Source organism: Oryza glaberrima, chromosome 9, assembly GCF_000147395.1.
Source record: "Oryza glaberrima chromosome 9, OglaRS2, whole genome shotgun sequence".
NCBI classification, from domain to species: Eukaryota; Viridiplantae; Streptophyta; class Magnoliopsida; order Poales; family Poaceae; genus Oryza; species Oryza glaberrima.
In genome coordinates, this window is record NC_068334.1 from 19,012,426 (window position 1) to 19,030,149 (window position 17,724).

The 17,724-nt window shown below is 41.4% G+C and overlaps 2 protein-coding genes across 2 annotated transcripts; both read left to right on the forward strand.

Annotated features, from left to right (window-relative positions):
• Positions 1–324: 324 nt before the first annotated feature.
• LOC127784908 (UDP-glycosyltransferase 79-like) lies at positions 325–7,110 on the forward strand. Its single transcript, XM_052312320.1, has 2 exons — positions 325–1,155; positions 6,231–7,110. Exons 1-2 carry the CDS (start codon positions 433–435, stop codon positions 6,954–6,956), a joined length of 1,449 nt encoding a protein of 482 aa, XP_052168280.1. The 5' UTR covers positions 325–432; the 3' UTR covers positions 6,957–7,110.
• A 7,302-nt stretch (positions 7,111–14,412) lies between these two features.
• LOC127784960 (UDP-glycosyltransferase 79-like) lies at positions 14,413–16,487 on the forward strand. The gene is made up of 2 exons (XM_052312385.1): positions 14,413–15,402; positions 15,478–16,487. Exons 1-2 carry the CDS (start codon positions 14,572–14,574, stop codon positions 16,225–16,227), a joined length of 1,581 nt encoding a protein of 526 aa, XP_052168345.1. The 5' UTR covers positions 14,413–14,571; the 3' UTR covers positions 16,228–16,487.
• Positions 16,488–17,724: the final 1,237 nt, after the last annotated feature.

Genomic DNA, 17,724 nt, shown 5'->3' on the forward strand with positions numbered 1-17,724 from the left:
AGAGATAGATTCGTACAACCTCATATTTTCGTTTATGTTTATGCTTATAAGCTAAAATTTGAATTTTCAACCTTAAATTTAGAGATGATTTTGAGTTTCGTCATCATAATTTATTTTTCAGCCTTTACTTTTAGATCGCTAAAAACACGTATATAAAAGTTTTATTTACAAATTATTTTCATTTGCAAATGTACCGTTTGACTTATTTTCAAAAATAAGCCAAATGATAACATTGGTAATACTAGGATATATCATAATTGGTAGTATGTCGATTTTTTATGGGACGAAATGATACTATATAAGAGCTCCACACTTCCACTTATCTGGGTTTGATGTAGTCACACAATATAATTTAAATGCTACTCCTGTAACACCGCGATCAGTCCACGCGCAGTTCAGACTTTCAGTTTAGCTATAGCTCGCGAAGCCGCCATGGGCTCGCACGGCGACGACGGCGGCGGCGGCGGAGCTCACGTGCTCCTCCTGCCGTACCCAAGCCAGGGCCACGTCCACCCGATGCTCCAGTTCGCCAAGCGCCTCGCGTTCCACGGCATGCGCCCCACGCTCGCTGTCACCCGCTACATCCTCGCCACCTGCGCGCCGCCCGACGCCGCCGCGGCGGGCGCCGTCCGCTTCGCCACCATCTCCGACGGCTGCGACGCGGGCGGCTTCGGCGAGTGCTGCGACGACGACGGCGGCGGCGGCGTCACGGCCTACCTGTCCCGCCTCGAGTCCGCGGGGGCGGCGACGCTGGACGAGCTCCTCCGGGACGAGGCCTCAGACTCCGGTGGACGACGCCCCGTGCGCGTGCTCGTCTACGACGCGTTCCTCCCGTGGGCGCGCCCCGTGGCGGCGCGCCACGGCGCCGCGGCGGTGGCGTTCTTCACGCAGCCGTGCGCCGTCAACGTGGTGTACGGCCACGTCTGGTGCGGCCGGCTGCGCGTCCCTGTGGAGGCCGGCGACGGCGAGGATGGCGGCGGCGGCGCCGTCGCGCTGCCCGGCTTGCCGGCGCTGTCGCCGGAGGGGTTGCCGTGGTTCATCAAGGTCGGCCCCGGCCCGTACCCGGCGTACTTCGACCTGGTGATGAAGCAGTTCGACGGGCTGGAGCTCGCCGACGACGTGCTCGTCAATTCCTTCTACGAGCTCGAACCCGAGGTGAGCTTAGTGATAATGAAATTGCAGTTACATCGTCTCGTCTACGGCTAATCATAAACCATAATACGTACTGTACGTATTAGCAACTAAAAATACTCCTTTGTTTTAATTTTTTTAGTTAATCTTTTTAAGATTGTAGAAAAATATAGCAATATTTTTACATAAAACAAATATATTATTAAAATATAAATATATTCTATGTTTTATAAACTAATCTGATTTTATAGTAATTTGTTTCTATAATTATGATTAAACCTGAAAAGTTAAGTAAAAAGATCAATGCGATTTTTAATAGGAAATAGAGGGAGTACTTAAAAGGAAAGGATGAAAAAAAATATTAAAATTAAATTTTAACGTTTCGATTTTGGTTGGGCCACCACATATCATCTCTGGTTTGCTAGGTTAGCATCCGGTACGACCTGCTGTACGCCAACAGCCCCGTCGTTTGGTTTATCTGCGAAATAAGTGAAACACCACATATTTGTAAACGAAAAGTAATTTGTAAATAAAATTTATATATATATATATATATATATATATATATATATATATATATATATATATATATATATAAGCAATGGCTAAAAAATAAACTTTAATGAGAAAACCTTAAAATTGGTTTTAAATTTAAGGTTGAAAATTTAAAATTTAGCTGATAAGTATAAACGAAAAGATATGGCCGCAAGCTATAATGAATACTTCTACTTGTGTCCTTTTCTAGAACTTAAATTACTGGGGATTCAGATTCGCAAAGACCAAAAATAGTCCAAATAGTTCGTCCTGCCGGGCGTTATCAACCTGCCGTGTGCAATCGCACTCGCAGGGCAGATCTTTTGATTGCAGATTCGTCTACAGTGATAGAGTCCAAGAGTAATTTTAAATTCGAATTATTTATGATATTTGTTCCCATTTCCAAGCGAACAAGTCTTTGAAACTGATGCTTATCTTCAGGCAATCAAGCTGGTCCTGCTCAAATATTATATCATATTCGTAAGATCAATAATACACGTTATTTTATCTCGGGACGATGTAGACATGTCGGTCGTTTAATATATTGTTTGTATGGTCCCGTTCTTTTCTCCAAAAAAATGTTACGAAGATTAAGATTTTCGTGGTACGTTTTTCAAACTGCTAAACGATGTGTTTAGTGCGAAAACTTTCTATATAAAAGTTGCTCTAAAATATGATATTAATCTATTTTTAAGTTTCTAATTATTAAAACTCAATCAATCATACGTTAATACCACATCATTTTGCGTAAAAAACTTAATCTTCATCTTTATCTTCAGAAGAAAAGAACACCACCTATGTATGTTGTAGTCATAGGCTCGTAGTCACGCTAGCGCAGGTGACACTAACAGCAGCTACCGAGTGTTCCATCACCCTTATTCGATTCCTGGAGCTATTGAGATACCCTATTTGGTATCCAGTCTTTTTCTAAATGATTTTTATTATTCAAAAAACTCAATTTTACTCAACCGAATTATATCGTTGGATCGCTTAATCCTCTACACTATCTTTTTCTCATTTTACTCGTAAATAATTGGAAATAGTTCACTTTGTCTTTTTAATAACATTTCACTTTTGCCCACTTTATGCAAGTTGTATTTTAAGATAAAAAATTTTTAGAGTCATAAATTACACAATTTTTAAAGTTCAAAAATATTTTTAGTTTTTTTCATGACCGTTTGCTTGAGCATTAAAACCTTGAGTTTACAATAGTCTTATGTGCCTGCAACTATATAAATAACTGTGATAAAAGAATTAAAAAAATGTTGAGATTTAAGTAGTAATTCATATATATCATCCTACCAAACTTTTTAATCTAAAATACAAACTATAGAGGAATGCCATTACAAAGTAAAGTGAACCATTTCTAAAAAATTAAGGTGTGAAATAAAGAGAAAATATAGTTTATGAGGTTAAGTGATCTGTTGAAATTGTAAAGTAAAGTGTTCATCACGAAATTTTAAAGTAAACTAGGAAGGTAATCCGCGCATACGTGCGGGCATGTTGTTTAATCTTGTTTGAAATTTTATTACGAATGTTTATGTGTGGATGATATTTTTGGAATATATTTTACTCTATTTTAAATGTATGTTCGTTGACAACTGTTGGGCGTATTACTTGAACTTGTATATCCTCAAATTTATTAGAAAAAATATGTCACAATAATGAAGTTAGTTCATATCTATTTATATTATGTGTGATTCTATTTTTAAAATTTTTGGAGTTTCCAAACTTTATATAACATTTTTTATTTTGTATGCAATAGATGACATTAAGTAACATTTTAATTTTGTTATATATTAATGAAATATATTTTCTATTAAAAATATAGCTAATGGTCTACTTCATCTAATCAAAGATAGACTTATATTACTTATATTCCCTCCGTCACATAAATAGAAGGAGTTAAATTTTATCTCGAAACAATAGAAGAATTTATACATAACCGAGACAACGTGATTTTTAAATACTACCACGATAATCTCCAAAGTATCGTATCATATTTTGACAAATATCTATAGCGTAGTGCATGTTAGTTCAGTGTCTGCATTGTTTTCAACACCTATTGTTTCTAATCAAATGAGACACCTTTAGTAATTTGGAGAATACACGTGTACATTTAAGTTAGCGTTGTATATTTGTCAAGGTTTATTCACACCTAAAATATGATGTGAAATTGTTATCGTAACATTAATTATTACATGTCGGCTCTATATTTGAGATGTATTTATGGCTATAGATATTAGTAGTTTATTTATTTAAAGGAATACAACCAGATCACATAATTTTAAAATAATTTAAAAGATAGAACTTTGAAAAGAATTGATTGAATATTTTATATTTACATTTGCATAAATTTGAAGATTATTATATTTTTATCCTTAAATTGTAGAAAATTAGTTTTTAAGGACTGCCGATTTTTTTGGCTTTACCATAAGTAATTCTTGTAGCAAACGATATGTAAGCATTATTCTTTCTTTCAACCATATGTATGTATGGAGTACTTTTTTCGGTCGAGGTATATAGAAGAAATGTATTATTTTAAATAATAAATCTAATCTAATGGTGTAAAATGAAACAACCAAATTATGTTGTTTTCATTTTACAAATGTAGATTTAAATTAGCGTTGTATATTTGTTAAGTGATATTTGACACCTTAAAATATGATGTGAAATAAAAAAAATATCATAGCATTAATTATTATATATATCTTCCTCGTATGTTAAGATAGAACGAATAAAGATCATTGATGGGATATTTCATATTTATAATATAAATTTAGTTTAACAACGTATATTTACGTAAATTTGTAGAGTAGTATATTTATCTTTAAATAGCAGGTAATACTATTTCAAAAAGACCATCGATCTTTTTTGAATGATACACTTTTTTTTTGTTTTATTGTTTCTATAGTAAAGGATTTTGAAAATACTATTTCAAAAGACCACCATGCCTAGATTTTTCTTTGTTCCCATGGACAGTAGTTAAGCTTTATTTCTTTTTCCAAGTCGTATGTATGTATGGAATACGTATGTTTTTCTTTTCTTTTTTAGCCTTATATAGTTCTCCCGTATACACAGAGTAATAAGATATTAGTTTTTAAAATAAAATACATCTAATCTAATGGTGTAAAATATTGGGTTCACCAATTTAAGTAAAGATCGACGGTGATATTTGCTTAATTTATAGAGTAATAAATTTTATCTTTAAATAGTAGAAAACTCTATTTTAAAGATAATAGATTTTTTTGATAGTAAGATAATAGATTTTTTAATAGTACTACATACATATGTCTTTTTTCTTTATTGTTTTTATAGTAAGTGTGCGTAGTTTTTTTTTCTTTCGATAAACAGTAGTAGTAGATCGAAACACTAGTAGTAGGTAAGATTCATTGTTTTTTTATGCTTACGTATGAGCGTACCTATGGAGCACTTGCGTTTTTGTTTTGTTTTTCTGGTGAACAGTAAGGCATTAGTTTCTTTTTAAATAAAATACATCTAATCTAATCTAATGTTCTAAATTATCGGGTCCTCCGATTTAAGTGAAAATCGACGGTGAGATTTGACATTGCCGTGTGGCGGTCTAGGAGCTTCTGTAAAAGTGCCACGTGGTGGCTTGAGAGCGTTTATAGAAAAATTAATGGACTTTTATTATATAATAGATAGGTAGATATATTGTGATACTCGATATTTAATTTAATGGATATTTATTATTTGCTAGCCAGAAATTAAGGAGACCAATGTGAGCAAGGTGAGAGGACGTGAAATTATTTGCGACCACATGATAGTATATGTTATTAATTTTTGCTATTTGTAGGAATTTTTGTCAAACGATGTATTTCTTATATACCAAAACACATTGCTAATATAGATAAATAGGATATGTTGTAAAAAATTAGAAGATGGATGGAATGAAGTAAAGAGAGGACGCGAGGGAGGAACGTACGTACATACATGTGTACGTACTGTATGTGAGGAGGAGAGGAGGCCCATGAGGAGAGCGGGAGAGGATTTTTGGGAGATGGGATTTTGATTTATTTTGTTTAATATATATCTAAGGTTATAAAATAATGGGCCCACTATATTAAGTGGTGCCCCTGTAGGAATTCTGTATGCTTAACTTGCGCGTAGCGTTTGGATCGAGGGCTAGATGTTTTGTTTTTTTTTTCTAGAATTTCTTGAATTTCTCTAATTTATTAGAGCGTCAAGTGGTGGCTTGGGAGCGTTTCTAGAAAGTTTAATGGATCTTTAGTATATAATAGATTTCGGGTGAGTAAAGTGGATTTTATTTAGGCTGTGTTTAGTTCACACCAAAATTATAAGTTTTGTTAAAATTGAAACGTTGCGACGGAAAAGTTGGAAGTTTGTGTGTGTAGGAAAGTTTGATGTGATGAAAAAGTTGGAAGTTTGAAGAATTATTTTGTAACTATAAACACGGCGTTAGTTAAAAATGACGTACAAACGTCAGGCTAATGACGGCGTAAGTTAAAAATGACGTAAACACGGCGCGCAGCTTTCTCGAGTGTTCATGACGAAATAAATGGACCTTCTGTACGGATGCACAGGAGGCGGCGTACATGGCGTCGGCGTGGCGCGCCAAGACGATCGGGCCGACGGTGCCGGCCGCCTACCTCGGCGACGGCCGCATGCCGGGCGACACCAAGTACGGCTTCCACCTGTTCGAGCTCACCACGGCGCCGTGCGTGGCGTGGCTGGGCGCGCACCCGCCGCGCTCCGTCGTGTTCGCCTCCTTCGGCAGCCTCTCCGACCTCGACCCGGCCGAGATGCGCGAGGTCGCGCTCGCCCTCCTCGACGCCGGCGCCCCGTTCCTCTGGGTGGTCCGCTCGTCGGAGTCCCACAAGCTCCCCGCCGGCTACGCCGCCGCCGCCGCCGCCGCCAACGGGATGGTGGTGTCGTGGTGCCCGCAGCTGGAGGTGCTGGCCCACCCCGCCGTGGGCTGCTTCCTGACGCACTGCGGGTGGAACTCGACGGCGGAGGCGCTGGTCGCCGGCGTGCCGATGGTGGCGCTGCCGCAGTGGACGGACCAGCCGATGAACGCCGAGTACGTGGAGGCCGTGTGGGGGGCCGGCGTGCGCGTGCGGCCGGCCGCCGCCGGCGGGCTCGCGGCGAGGGCGGAGGTGGCGCGCGGGATCGAGGAGGTGATGCGCGGCGAGAGGAGCGGCGAGTACCAGAGGAACGCCGCAGCGTGGATGGAGAAGGCCAGGGCGGCGAGCCGGGAGGGCGGGAGCTCGGACCGGAACATCGCCGAGTTCGTGGCCAAGTACGGATGATATGATTTTGTTGTTGCGCACGTGTGCGTGTGTATGTTCGCACGTGCGAGAACCATTAATGATAGGTATCACATGGAATCATATGGATGGATTAAATAAGGGATTTATAATTACTGGAGTAATAATAAGTAAATAAATATGGCATGATTTTGTATTTTGGTTGAATAGTTTGTGGGTATAATTCAATCAGTTTGTGGATGCTATTTCACTTGTTGGTGAAACTAGGGGGTGGGGGAAATTCTCTGCAGCTTTCGTTGAGATGATGTTCAGCCTTCAGGGCAGATTTTGATACATGATTTTGTTAAAGTCTGAGCATTGTAATAGGGAAGCTAATTGTGAAGCTAATTGTGTAGCATATGTTTTAGCTAATCATGCTTTTAAGTTTAAGAATTCTTGTAATTGGGTTGATGAGGCCCCAATTTTCTTGTTGAACGTTTTAGTGAATGATGTAATTATGTTTACAGATTAATAAAGCGCGTCAAATGGCTTACCTCAAATAATAATAATAGTAAGAAGCTGTGCAACTGCCATGCTTGATTGAGAAATTGTACTGAAGATAAAAAAAACAACAACACGCCGCCTTGTGGGTTGGGCTGCCATTCCGTCAGGCAGCTTGGCGGGCTGGGCTGCCATGAATCAACTCAAGAGAATAGAGCGGGGGAGAGTGAGATGGGCCAACGACGAGAGTGCGCGATGGGCCAGGCGAATTTCTTTGGATAAAGTCCACTTTAATTCTCTAAAAAAATAGACCGAATTTGACTCGTATCTCTTAACCGCAAGACTGGTTAAAACGACTCCTCCTACTGTGAAAGTCGGTAAAATCAACTCCTAAAACAGTATTGAAAATGATATTGACGATGTATTATCAATTTAGAGAGAGTATAAAGTTATGCTACATATATTATGAACTCACTCATCATATAGTCTTGTCAAGCACGAACTCATGGTGTTACCATTCAATACTACTGATCCAAATTATTGGCACTCGACGAACACCAACACATCTTCGGCATGACGATTCTACTTCCAATATATACTATATTCTAATAATTTCGACACACTACTGTTATACTATACGCTGTTGGCATTACTGTTTTGAATGCAAAGATAGTTTATCCGAAACAGTTTGAGCAATTTTCCGATCCAGTCGAACGGCTCTCGCCCCCAAGCATCATGTTGGATTCTTGCCACAGATGCGTCATGTCAAAGCTTCGTCATGGCTGACAGCAAACGCTCGTCATTGCTAGTAGTTCGTGGTGAGCGATCGACGGCCGCATGCATTATCGTCAGATCACAACGAAAAATTAAGGGATTAGTCCATTTTAAACCCCCAAACTTTTACCTTTGTCTAAAATACACCCCTAAACTATAAAATATCGGGTATTTGACACCATCCAATTATCAAAACCGTTTAAATGACCCTCTCGTTTCAGATCAGACGGTTTTAGCCTGCATGGCAAATGACATGGCATTCAAATTAATTGTTTTTGGGTCCAATCTTCTTCTTTTTTTTGAAATGCCATTTAAAGTCTTCGGTTGTGCAGATGGAGCGAGGCAACCGGTGATTACGGAGCTAGCTCGCGGACACCGGTTGTGTTTATCCTGTTCTTCGCATCCATCCATTGCCGCTGGTCGCACCGTCCTCGACTTCCGCGTCCATCATCTGGCGTTGTGTTTCCCTCTCTTCCCTCCCTCTACTCACTCGCCGCTGAAGAGCACAGCAGAGCCAACCCCCTCGGCCAAGGTTGGAGAAGATGGGGAGATGAAGGGGTGGGGACGAGCACGGGGATGAAGGGACAGGGGCCGTGGCGTCGCCGTCGCGGCGGAAACGAAGACGGATGCGCTAGTTGTCGCCGGCGAGCTCGAGCTCCTCCTCCCCAAGCGACTCCTCATCCTCAACCAGGCGGCAACGACGCTATGCTGGGATGACTCCTCGCACGTATGGCTCCGGCGAGGTCTGCGTCTCCCGCGCGGGGAGAACAGGCTTGTGATTCGTGAGGGAGGCGGCAATGATCTTCTCGACCTTTCGCTACTCCAGGCGCCGCCCCATCAGATGATATCTCGCGTCGTCGCTCGCCACAGCATCTCCCCCCTCAGCATGGATGTTGATGGATCATCAAGGGGGTGGGGGCGGTGGGTGGGTGGAGCCGTGGAGGGATGGAGGGAGGGAGAATGCCGGGGACGAAGCTGACGGAGGGAGGGAGCTCGCCGGCTTCTCAGCGAGCTTAGGGGAAAAAATGAGGATTGTTTGACTGGTGAGACCTATGCTGACGTGGCGTCCAAAACCAGTCTAAAACAGCTTTAGGGTGTAAAATGTCCGGTTTGATAGTTGGAGGGTGTCAAATACCTAGTTTTATAGTTTGGGGGTGTATTTTAGACAAACATAAAAGTTTAGGGTGTAAAATGGGCTTATCCCAAAAATTAATGCCGATCGATCGATGGGCCGAGAAAACGGCGCCGCATCCGAAAAGATGCAAGTGTAGCAATACTGTAGTTCTACCTACCTCAATCCCATAGTGAAAAGATTAACCAAGGGAATAGTTATATAACTGTAGAAAAAAAAATAAATGGACAAGAAATTCCGGTTGCTCACTTGGCTAGGTGCTCACGCGGTCACGCCTGCATGCCCAAAGTTGGGTGATTGATTTTTTTTTTTCTAGAGAAAAAGTATCGACATTTTGTTTAGATTATTTAAACTTTGTTTCAAAAGAAAAAAGAGACCATTTTACTTCCTCAAACTTTTGAACACTTAATTAACCTCTAAACAATTTCTCAACTCATTTTACTTCCTGAACTATTAAAAAGATTCACCTTACTTCTTAACTATTGTCATTTTCCTACTCTCTCTCTCTCTCTATATTATAACTTATTTGTCAAAAATTTTGGAATTTTTAATCATTGTTTACATAGGTTGAAAGCCTGAAACTAATTTAAACATAGAGGTTTTATATTCAAACAAATAGTCATGAAATATTTTTAAGTTATCTTTTAATTTGATAATGGTGTCATCTATGGCTATACAAAATTTAAGCTTAAAATATGACTCGTATAATGAGAAACAAAAGTGTAATTAATCAAATGGTAAAATGAGCCGAAAAATAATTTATGGGGTTAAGTGATCCAATGGAATAGTTCGAGGAGTAAATTGAACTTTTTTTTTCATTTCAAAATAAAAGGGATTTTCGATTTTTTTTCTTTCCTGCTCTATCCATCCTTTTTACCTGATAAAGATCTTATTATTTTATAAGGGATATTATGGTCTTTCTTTTTCTTGATTTCTCCAAAAGAACCTACGGGACAAAAGTAGTAACTCAGAGAGATGCAATTGACAGAAGCACGTCGGATAGGTGAGGTGGTGGCACAGCTTGAAGACAAAAGGTGGCTGTCATGTACAAAGAATTTTCTTTTGAATTCTCAAAGTCAGTGGGTTCTTCAGGTTCTTTTATTCGATTCTTTCTTCTTTCGAAAAGTTACTCCTAAGTCATTCAAGATGATACGGCACGGTATCTGTCATGCATGGGATGCAGATTGGATCGATTGATTGAGATGAACTTTGGTCGATCATATGCGAACTGGGCCAGGTGTTACCATGAAACTGTGGGATTGAGATACAATGCAATTGCGACTGTGCTGCACGAAGGAATTGGGATCATTACCATTTGTTTCACTCCTCAATTATAAGAAAAAAACGCTATTAAATTCTTTAAGAAATAATATTTTTTTAAAAAAACATTTATATAGCAGGTATATCATTTGTAAAATTCAAGTACAAAGTAGACTTAAATAAATAAATCAAATAAACAAATTCAGTTATAAATAGTATCGATACTATATATAGTCAAATTTGTGTTTTTTTCCCGTGGGATGTTTAGATTGACTTTAGTGTTTTATGTTTTGTGGAGGGATATGTACCGCTGTAATATATGTTAATTTTTAATGTTTGCACTATTACAATATAGCTATGAATGTTCTCTCGGAATTTTTTATGACCATTCACATGTTGCATGCAATTACAAATAAACTTTCACCGTATTCGGCTGCTTAGAGTCCCATCGGTTAGCCTAATAAACCACAAAGCCAGAGCTAAAATTTAAATTTTGAACTTGATTTTGAAGTTCATTTTAAGATACTTTTAGCGTAATTTCTTTTTAGTATTGGATTTTAAGTCGCTACGAACAAATGTATAAATTTTTTACCTGTAAATTTTTATTCCCTAATAAGCTAAAATGGCTTATTAGGAAATATTGGGAAACCAATGAGAGTCTACACAATTGTAGCAGCAAAAGCCAGCGCAAATTGTGCTTCGCGCCTGTGCTAGCTTGCTGCAGTGCAGGCACAGCGCTGCTGCAGCCCGACCATCCTCTTGAACTTGCCCAATTTGTGATTAAGGGTGTGTTTAGTTCCACGCTAAAATTAAAAGTTTGAAAAAAAAAGTAGAAAGTTTATGTGTGTAGAAAAGTTTTGATGTGATGAAAAAGTTTTAAGTTTGAAGAAAAAGTAGGGAACTAAACAAGGCCTAATTAATGAAGGGAATAAATTGCGAGTTATGTACAGGCAGTGTGTCGATCGAGAATATATTGAGAATATATAGATAGATAGATAGATAGATAGATGACACTGGGGTGTCGATCAGGTGGGTAGCGATGCAACTCAACTGGTCAGCGTCCATGGACCATATATGGTCTCTCTTATGATATGGTACTCCAGGTCCAGATTATCGATGATTAATTCGTGATTAACACCTGCATTTGTCCGTGCTTTGATGGTTCTTCCGCCTCCAAATATTATTCCAAACAGTTCGGGCGTCACATTCCGATATTCGCTACCGTTTTCGATGTCGAAATAGCCTAGGAAAATGATAGATTTCGACAGCTCTCTCATCTCCCAATAGATTGGTTCATACTCCCTCCATCAAAAAAAGACTCAAGCTAGTATTGGATGAGACGTTTTCTAGTATAACGAATCTGGAGATGAGACGTTTTCTAGTACAGCGAATCTGGACAGTCCAGATTCATCAGATTCGCTGTACTAGAAAACGTCTAATTCAATACTAGGTTGAGTCTTTTTGGGATGGAGGGATGGAGGGAGTACTGTACTTAGACTTGCATACATGCAGGTCGGTTCTTAGTTCTTACGTCAGCCGCGTCATGCGAAGCTACGTCAGCGGTGACGACAGAACGCGTTCGTCACTGCTGAGTCGGTCGATGGGCTGCCACAAACACCGAAAGAACGGCGCCGCATGGCCGGGCGGGCGCGCCACTCTAGCTACAGTAACTCGGACGTGGACGAGACAAGCCGACCACTAGCACCACAAGGGACATGCATCCTCCACTTTGGAATAGCCGTTTAGATAGAGCACAATGAAAATCACAGGAATCAGGAAAGATGTGTTTTAGATTCCACACGAAAATTTTACGCCATATCATATCAAATGCTTGAACACACGTATAAAGTATTAAATACATGCTAAAAAAATAACTAATTGTACAGATTACGATTTAAGCCTAATTGCTACATGATTTGATAATGTGGTGCTAAGTAAACATTTGCTAATGATGGATTGATTAGGATTCTGTAATTGGTTTTTTTATTAGTACCCGAACACCCCATATGACACCCTATATCATACCCGATGTGACACGCCAAAACATTACAACCCTAAATCTAAACACCCATTTATTTATTTTCAAGGGGTTAAAGCTCAGGTTAGAATTCCTGTAAAATCCCGAGACAATCAAAAGAAACTTCATACGTTTATTTATAACTATTCCTATGATCAAAATGACCACGTAGGAAAACTTCTATACCTGCTCTTTCGTCAACCGATCAAAATTATCTCTGGTATTAATTTCTCCATCTACTTATTTATATATCAACCAAAAACAACCATCACATTTTTTATCTACTTTCTGAATTACTGTGTAATACTGAAATAACCATTATATTTTAGGAAATTGATGTACTTGTTTTAGGAAATTTTAGGGATAGAGAGCGGTACTGTTAGAGCACGTCTGATGGGGTGATGGATGAGGCATGGGCAGCTTCATGACAAAGATGTATCATGCGGTTGTCATCCACCGGATCTTTCTTTTCAACGTGAGAGATTCTTCCAGATCTTTCTTTCTTCTTCCTTAGGGTAGTGATCCAAGATGATTGGTTATTACGGCAGGATATCAATCAATCATGCATGGGATGCAGCTAACTTACTCCCTCTGTCTCAAAAAAAGACCGAATTCTACGGTTTTTGTGTTCAACGTTTGACTGTCCGTCTTATATAAAAATTTTTTATGATTAGTATTTTCATTATTGTTAGATGATAAAACATGAATAATACTTTATGCATGACTTATCTTTTAAAATTTTTTTATAATTTTTTTAATAAGACGAACGGTCAAATGTTAGACACGGAAACCCAGGAATTGAGTTTTTTTTTGAGATGGAGGGAGTAGGCTTGTGAATATCAACCTTATTAATTATTTGGCAGTACAAAAATTTACTCCCTCTATCTCATGATATAGCAACCTAAAATAGAATGTGACGTTTCATAGTACAACGAATCTGGACATATCTCATGTCTAGATTCATTGGATTATGAAAGGTCCCATCTGGTCCGGAGGGAGTAACACATTTTGATGGTATATAGCGAGGTCAGGAGAATGCTTTTGTTCTGATATAATGACTTATGAACCATTAACGCATTTAAAAAGAATTGATTGAGGTTTTCCGTAAACGCGTAAAAAGATTGCATATTAATATAGTAGAAGAAGCAGAGTTTAATTACACGATGTAAACGGCCAGGCGGTCATTGTCAGGGGAAACAAGAGAAAACGAAAAACTTCTAGGGAAAGCTAAACTTGAGAAAACCTGCTCCTACAGAAGAGAGAGGGGGTGGCTGAATTGATTGAGGTTAATTTTGGCCGAATCTGAATGGCATTAATACTCACCAAATAAGTTACAGACCCAAAATAGTTAAGTGTTGAATTGGCATATCTTTTTGCACCAAATTATTTCAACTAATTAATTGTCGTCCAAAGATTTATGTGTCAAATAATTATACCATGACTATATCAATCTAGACAATAGTATTACACAATTCATAATGAATTATAAAAAGGCAAGCTAAAATACACTATCTCCGTCTCATATACTCCATACTAAATGCATTTCGATCTGACGTTGTATCTGGACAAGACGTCTAGATTCAAAACTAGAAATACAATTACTTTAGAAAGTATGTGGAAAGGGGTAATGTGGGAATTAAAAATTACATTTACTCTTTTAGGATATAATTCACGTCTGTCATATGACTCATTTCTGTAGTTGCACCCGTCTAATCTCAAAAAAGAAGTAAAAAAATGGATTATAAAAGTAAACCGAAAAATTCCAAAATGGCAATAAGTTGAAACTTACAATCTTTCTAAACTTTCATGAAAACTGTCGGCGCTTCCATCCAATGGCTGCCACGAAAAACATTAGAAAAGCAAGAGAACTTTTGTAAGACTTCTCCAACGTACGTAACGTATATGAGTCATTTTGATCATCTGTTTTTCTATATCCATCGTCATGTCGATCAGAAGCTAGCTGTAGTGAGTGATCGACAGTACAAAACCAACAGATGCGCACGTGTCCCAGGTGTACCCGCCACCTGTTCGTCCAAAGATCGCGCCACGACCTCTATATAAAGCACAGAACTCTCGCCCTTCTCTCTACCATAAGTAGTAAAAGCCAACCAAGAAAGAGTTCGACGAGGGAATCGAAGCTCGAAGCCATGGTGGTGCAATCCGGCGAGGGAAGCGTCCATGTCGTCCTCGTGCCATACCCGTCCCAGGGCCACATCAACCCGGTGCTCCAGTTCGGCAAGCGCCTCGCCGGCCATGGCGGCGTCCGGTGCACCGTCGCCGTGACGCGGTTCGTCGTCGGCTCGACCACCAAGCCCTGCAGCCTCGGCTCGTCGCCGGTGCGCTTCGCCGTGTTCTCCGACGGCTGCGACGAGGGCGGCCCGGCGGAGCTCGGCGGCCACCGCGGCCCGTACTTCCAGCGGCTGGAGGAGGCCGGGTCGGTTTCCCTGGACGAGCTGCTCCGCGGGGAGGCGGAGCGGGGGACGCCGGCGACGGTGGTGGTGTACGACACGTTCATGCCGTGGGTGCCCCGGCTGGCGCGGCGCCACGGCGCGGCGTGCGCGGCGTTCCTGACGCAGACGTGCGCCGTGGACGTGGTGTACACGCACGCGCGCGCCGGGCGCCTCCCGGTGCCGGTGGGGGAGGCGGACGGGCCGCTCCGGCTGCCCGGGCTGCCGGTGGAGCTCGACGCCGGCGACGTGCCGACGTTCCTCGCCGCCCACGACACGCACCACCCGTCCATGCGCGCGCTGCTGATGAACCAGTTCGTCGGCCTCGACAACGTCGACCACGTGTTCGTCAACTCGTTCTACGAGCTCGAGCCACAGGTGAGACCAAAACTAGTCGCCAATGGCGTGTGCTCGCCGTCGCCGCGCGTGCCTGACATTTTGTTTGTTGCTCAGGAAGCGGAGTACATGGCGGCGACATGGGGCGCGAGGACGATCGGGCCGACCGTGCCATCGGCGTACCTCGACAACCGCCTCCCGGACGACGCGTCGTACGGCTTCCACCTCCACACGCCGATGGCGGCGGCGTGCCGGGAGTGGCTGGACGCGCGGCCGGCGGGCTCCGTGGTGTACGCCTCGTTCGGGAGCATCGCGGCGCCGGGGCCGGAGACGATGGCCGAGGTCGCCGAGGGCCTCTACAGCAGCGGCAGCCCATTCCTCTGGGTGGTCCGCGCCACGGAGACCGGCAAGCTCCCCGCCGGCTTCGCCGCCAGGGCGAAGAACACCGGCCTCATCGTGCCATGGTGCCCGCAGCTGGAGGTGCTCGCGCACGCCGCCGTGGGCTGCTTCGTGACGCACTGCGGCTGGAACTCCACCGTCGAGGCGCTCAGCGCCGGCGTGCCGATGGTGGCGGTGCCGCAGTGGTCGGACCAGACGACGAACGCCAGGTACATCGAGGACGTGTGGCGCGTCGGCGTGCGGGTTCGCGGCGGCGGCGGCGGCGACGGCGGCGCGGTGGTGAGGAGGGAGGAGGTGGAGAGGAAGGTGAGGGAGGTGATGGAGGGGGAGAGGAGCAAGGAGTTCATGAGGAACGCGGCGAGCTGGAGCTCCAAGGCGAGGAGCGCCATGGGCGAAGGTGGCAGCTCGGACAAGAACATCGCCGAGTTCCTGTCCAAGTATCGGTTGCCGCCGCATGGGACCAAATGATTTTTCGGCGCATATGTTATGCTTTGCTTTCTCATTGTCGTTTGTGGTCAATTAATTAATTGATGGATCGCCTCGCCATGAATTTGGAACAGTTTCATAGTTTATGCATCGCTATGGTTGTTGAGTTGGATGATGTTGATTTAGGGATTGTCTAAATTTCAGGTGACTGAAGTTTTTAGTTATCATCGCTCCTCTCCTGTTTACTGAGACAAGGTCTCTTATATTTCTTATTACTTCTCTATCTTAAAATAAGTTTATTTATCACCTATCCCACCTATGTCTATACAAAACTAAATAGACTAGGATACCTCTACTTTATCAAATTCTAATGCAATTATTTTTACTTTATGTGCTCTTAATACAATTATTTCATAATTTCAAAAACTCTGATGCAATGTTTACTCAAAAATAAACTTATTTTGGGATAAATAAGAAGAGAAAAAAAATAAACTTATTATGAAACGGAGGAAGTAGAAAAAGGGAACTGTACATTATTCTAACCTAGAAAAAAAATTACATTACATAAACTCACAATTCAAAAATAAATCACAAATTAGAAGCAAAACAATTCAAACCTAGATAAACAAACAGGAAAAAAAATATATAACAACAAAAATACAGTTAAAAAGAACTAAAATTACAAATTTTTGAACACCCCTTGTCTGCACTACATGTTATAATCCAACGCAATTTCATGTAAAAAAAAATTGAATCACCTTTAAGATTATTCGCTGTTTTCTGATTGTTCCATTCATAGTAAGCAAGTAGTAAAGCAGTAACTGAACAGCAGATAAGGACCGGCCCACTCCTGGCGAAATCCGGCCCATCTCGCGTTTGGGCCGGCCAAAACGAATCGCCTCCCCACGGATCGGGCATGGCCACCGCGTGCAGCTCGTGTGCGGGCCGCGTGGGGTTCCGCACTTCCGCCTCCGCGCCGACACGTACAGCAAAACGGATGATGCAAGAAGAATGCAACAAGTACGCAACGGTGTCTGATCCACGTGCTGGTTTCGAATATTTTCGATTTCAAAGTAAAAACCGTTTCTCACCAGTTTCAACCGAAAACCGATAAAAACGACGAATTTCAGTCGATACCATATGGAAACTGGTTAATATTGATGGTTTTCACGAAATTTTATTGGTTTTGTGAACCCTGGTTCGGACCTCTCAATAGATAATTAAATAGTCTTATTTCTGTTCTTCGTTAATATACCCTCTGTCCTAAAAAAAGATAATTTATAGAGATGAATCTGGACAAGCTCTTCCTCATAAGTTGGCTTTTTATGAGATGGATGGAGTATATAATAATTAAAGTTTCTAAACTTTTTTAAAGTCTATGGACCTATTCACTTTGATGCCAAAAAAAAAAACTTACCAATTTTTGGCATTGCCAAAACTTGCCAAAATTTTGGCAAGATTTCTTATATAGTTACCAAAATTTGACAGTAAACTAAATGTAGCCACTTTTTTTGGCAACTTTAGCCAAAATTTGGTAAG

Excerpts from the sequence above, each read along its gene's own strand:
- LOC127784908 (XM_052312320.1), top strand. The coding sequence starts at position 433 with ATGGGCTCGCACGGCGACGACGGCGGCGGCGGCGGAGCTCACGTGCTC. Across the intron at positions 1,156-6,230 it reads TCTACGAGCTCGAACCCGAG|GAGGCGGCGTACATGGCGTC; the intron begins GTGAGCTTAGTG and ends ACGGATGCACAG.
- LOC127784960 (XM_052312385.1), top strand. The coding sequence starts at position 14,572 with ATGCGCACGTGTCCCAGGTGTACCCGCCACCTGTTCGTCCAAAGATCG. Across the intron at positions 15,403-15,477 it reads TCTACGAGCTCGAGCCACAG|GAAGCGGAGTACATGGCGGC; the intron begins GTGAGACCAAAA and ends TTTGTTGCTCAG.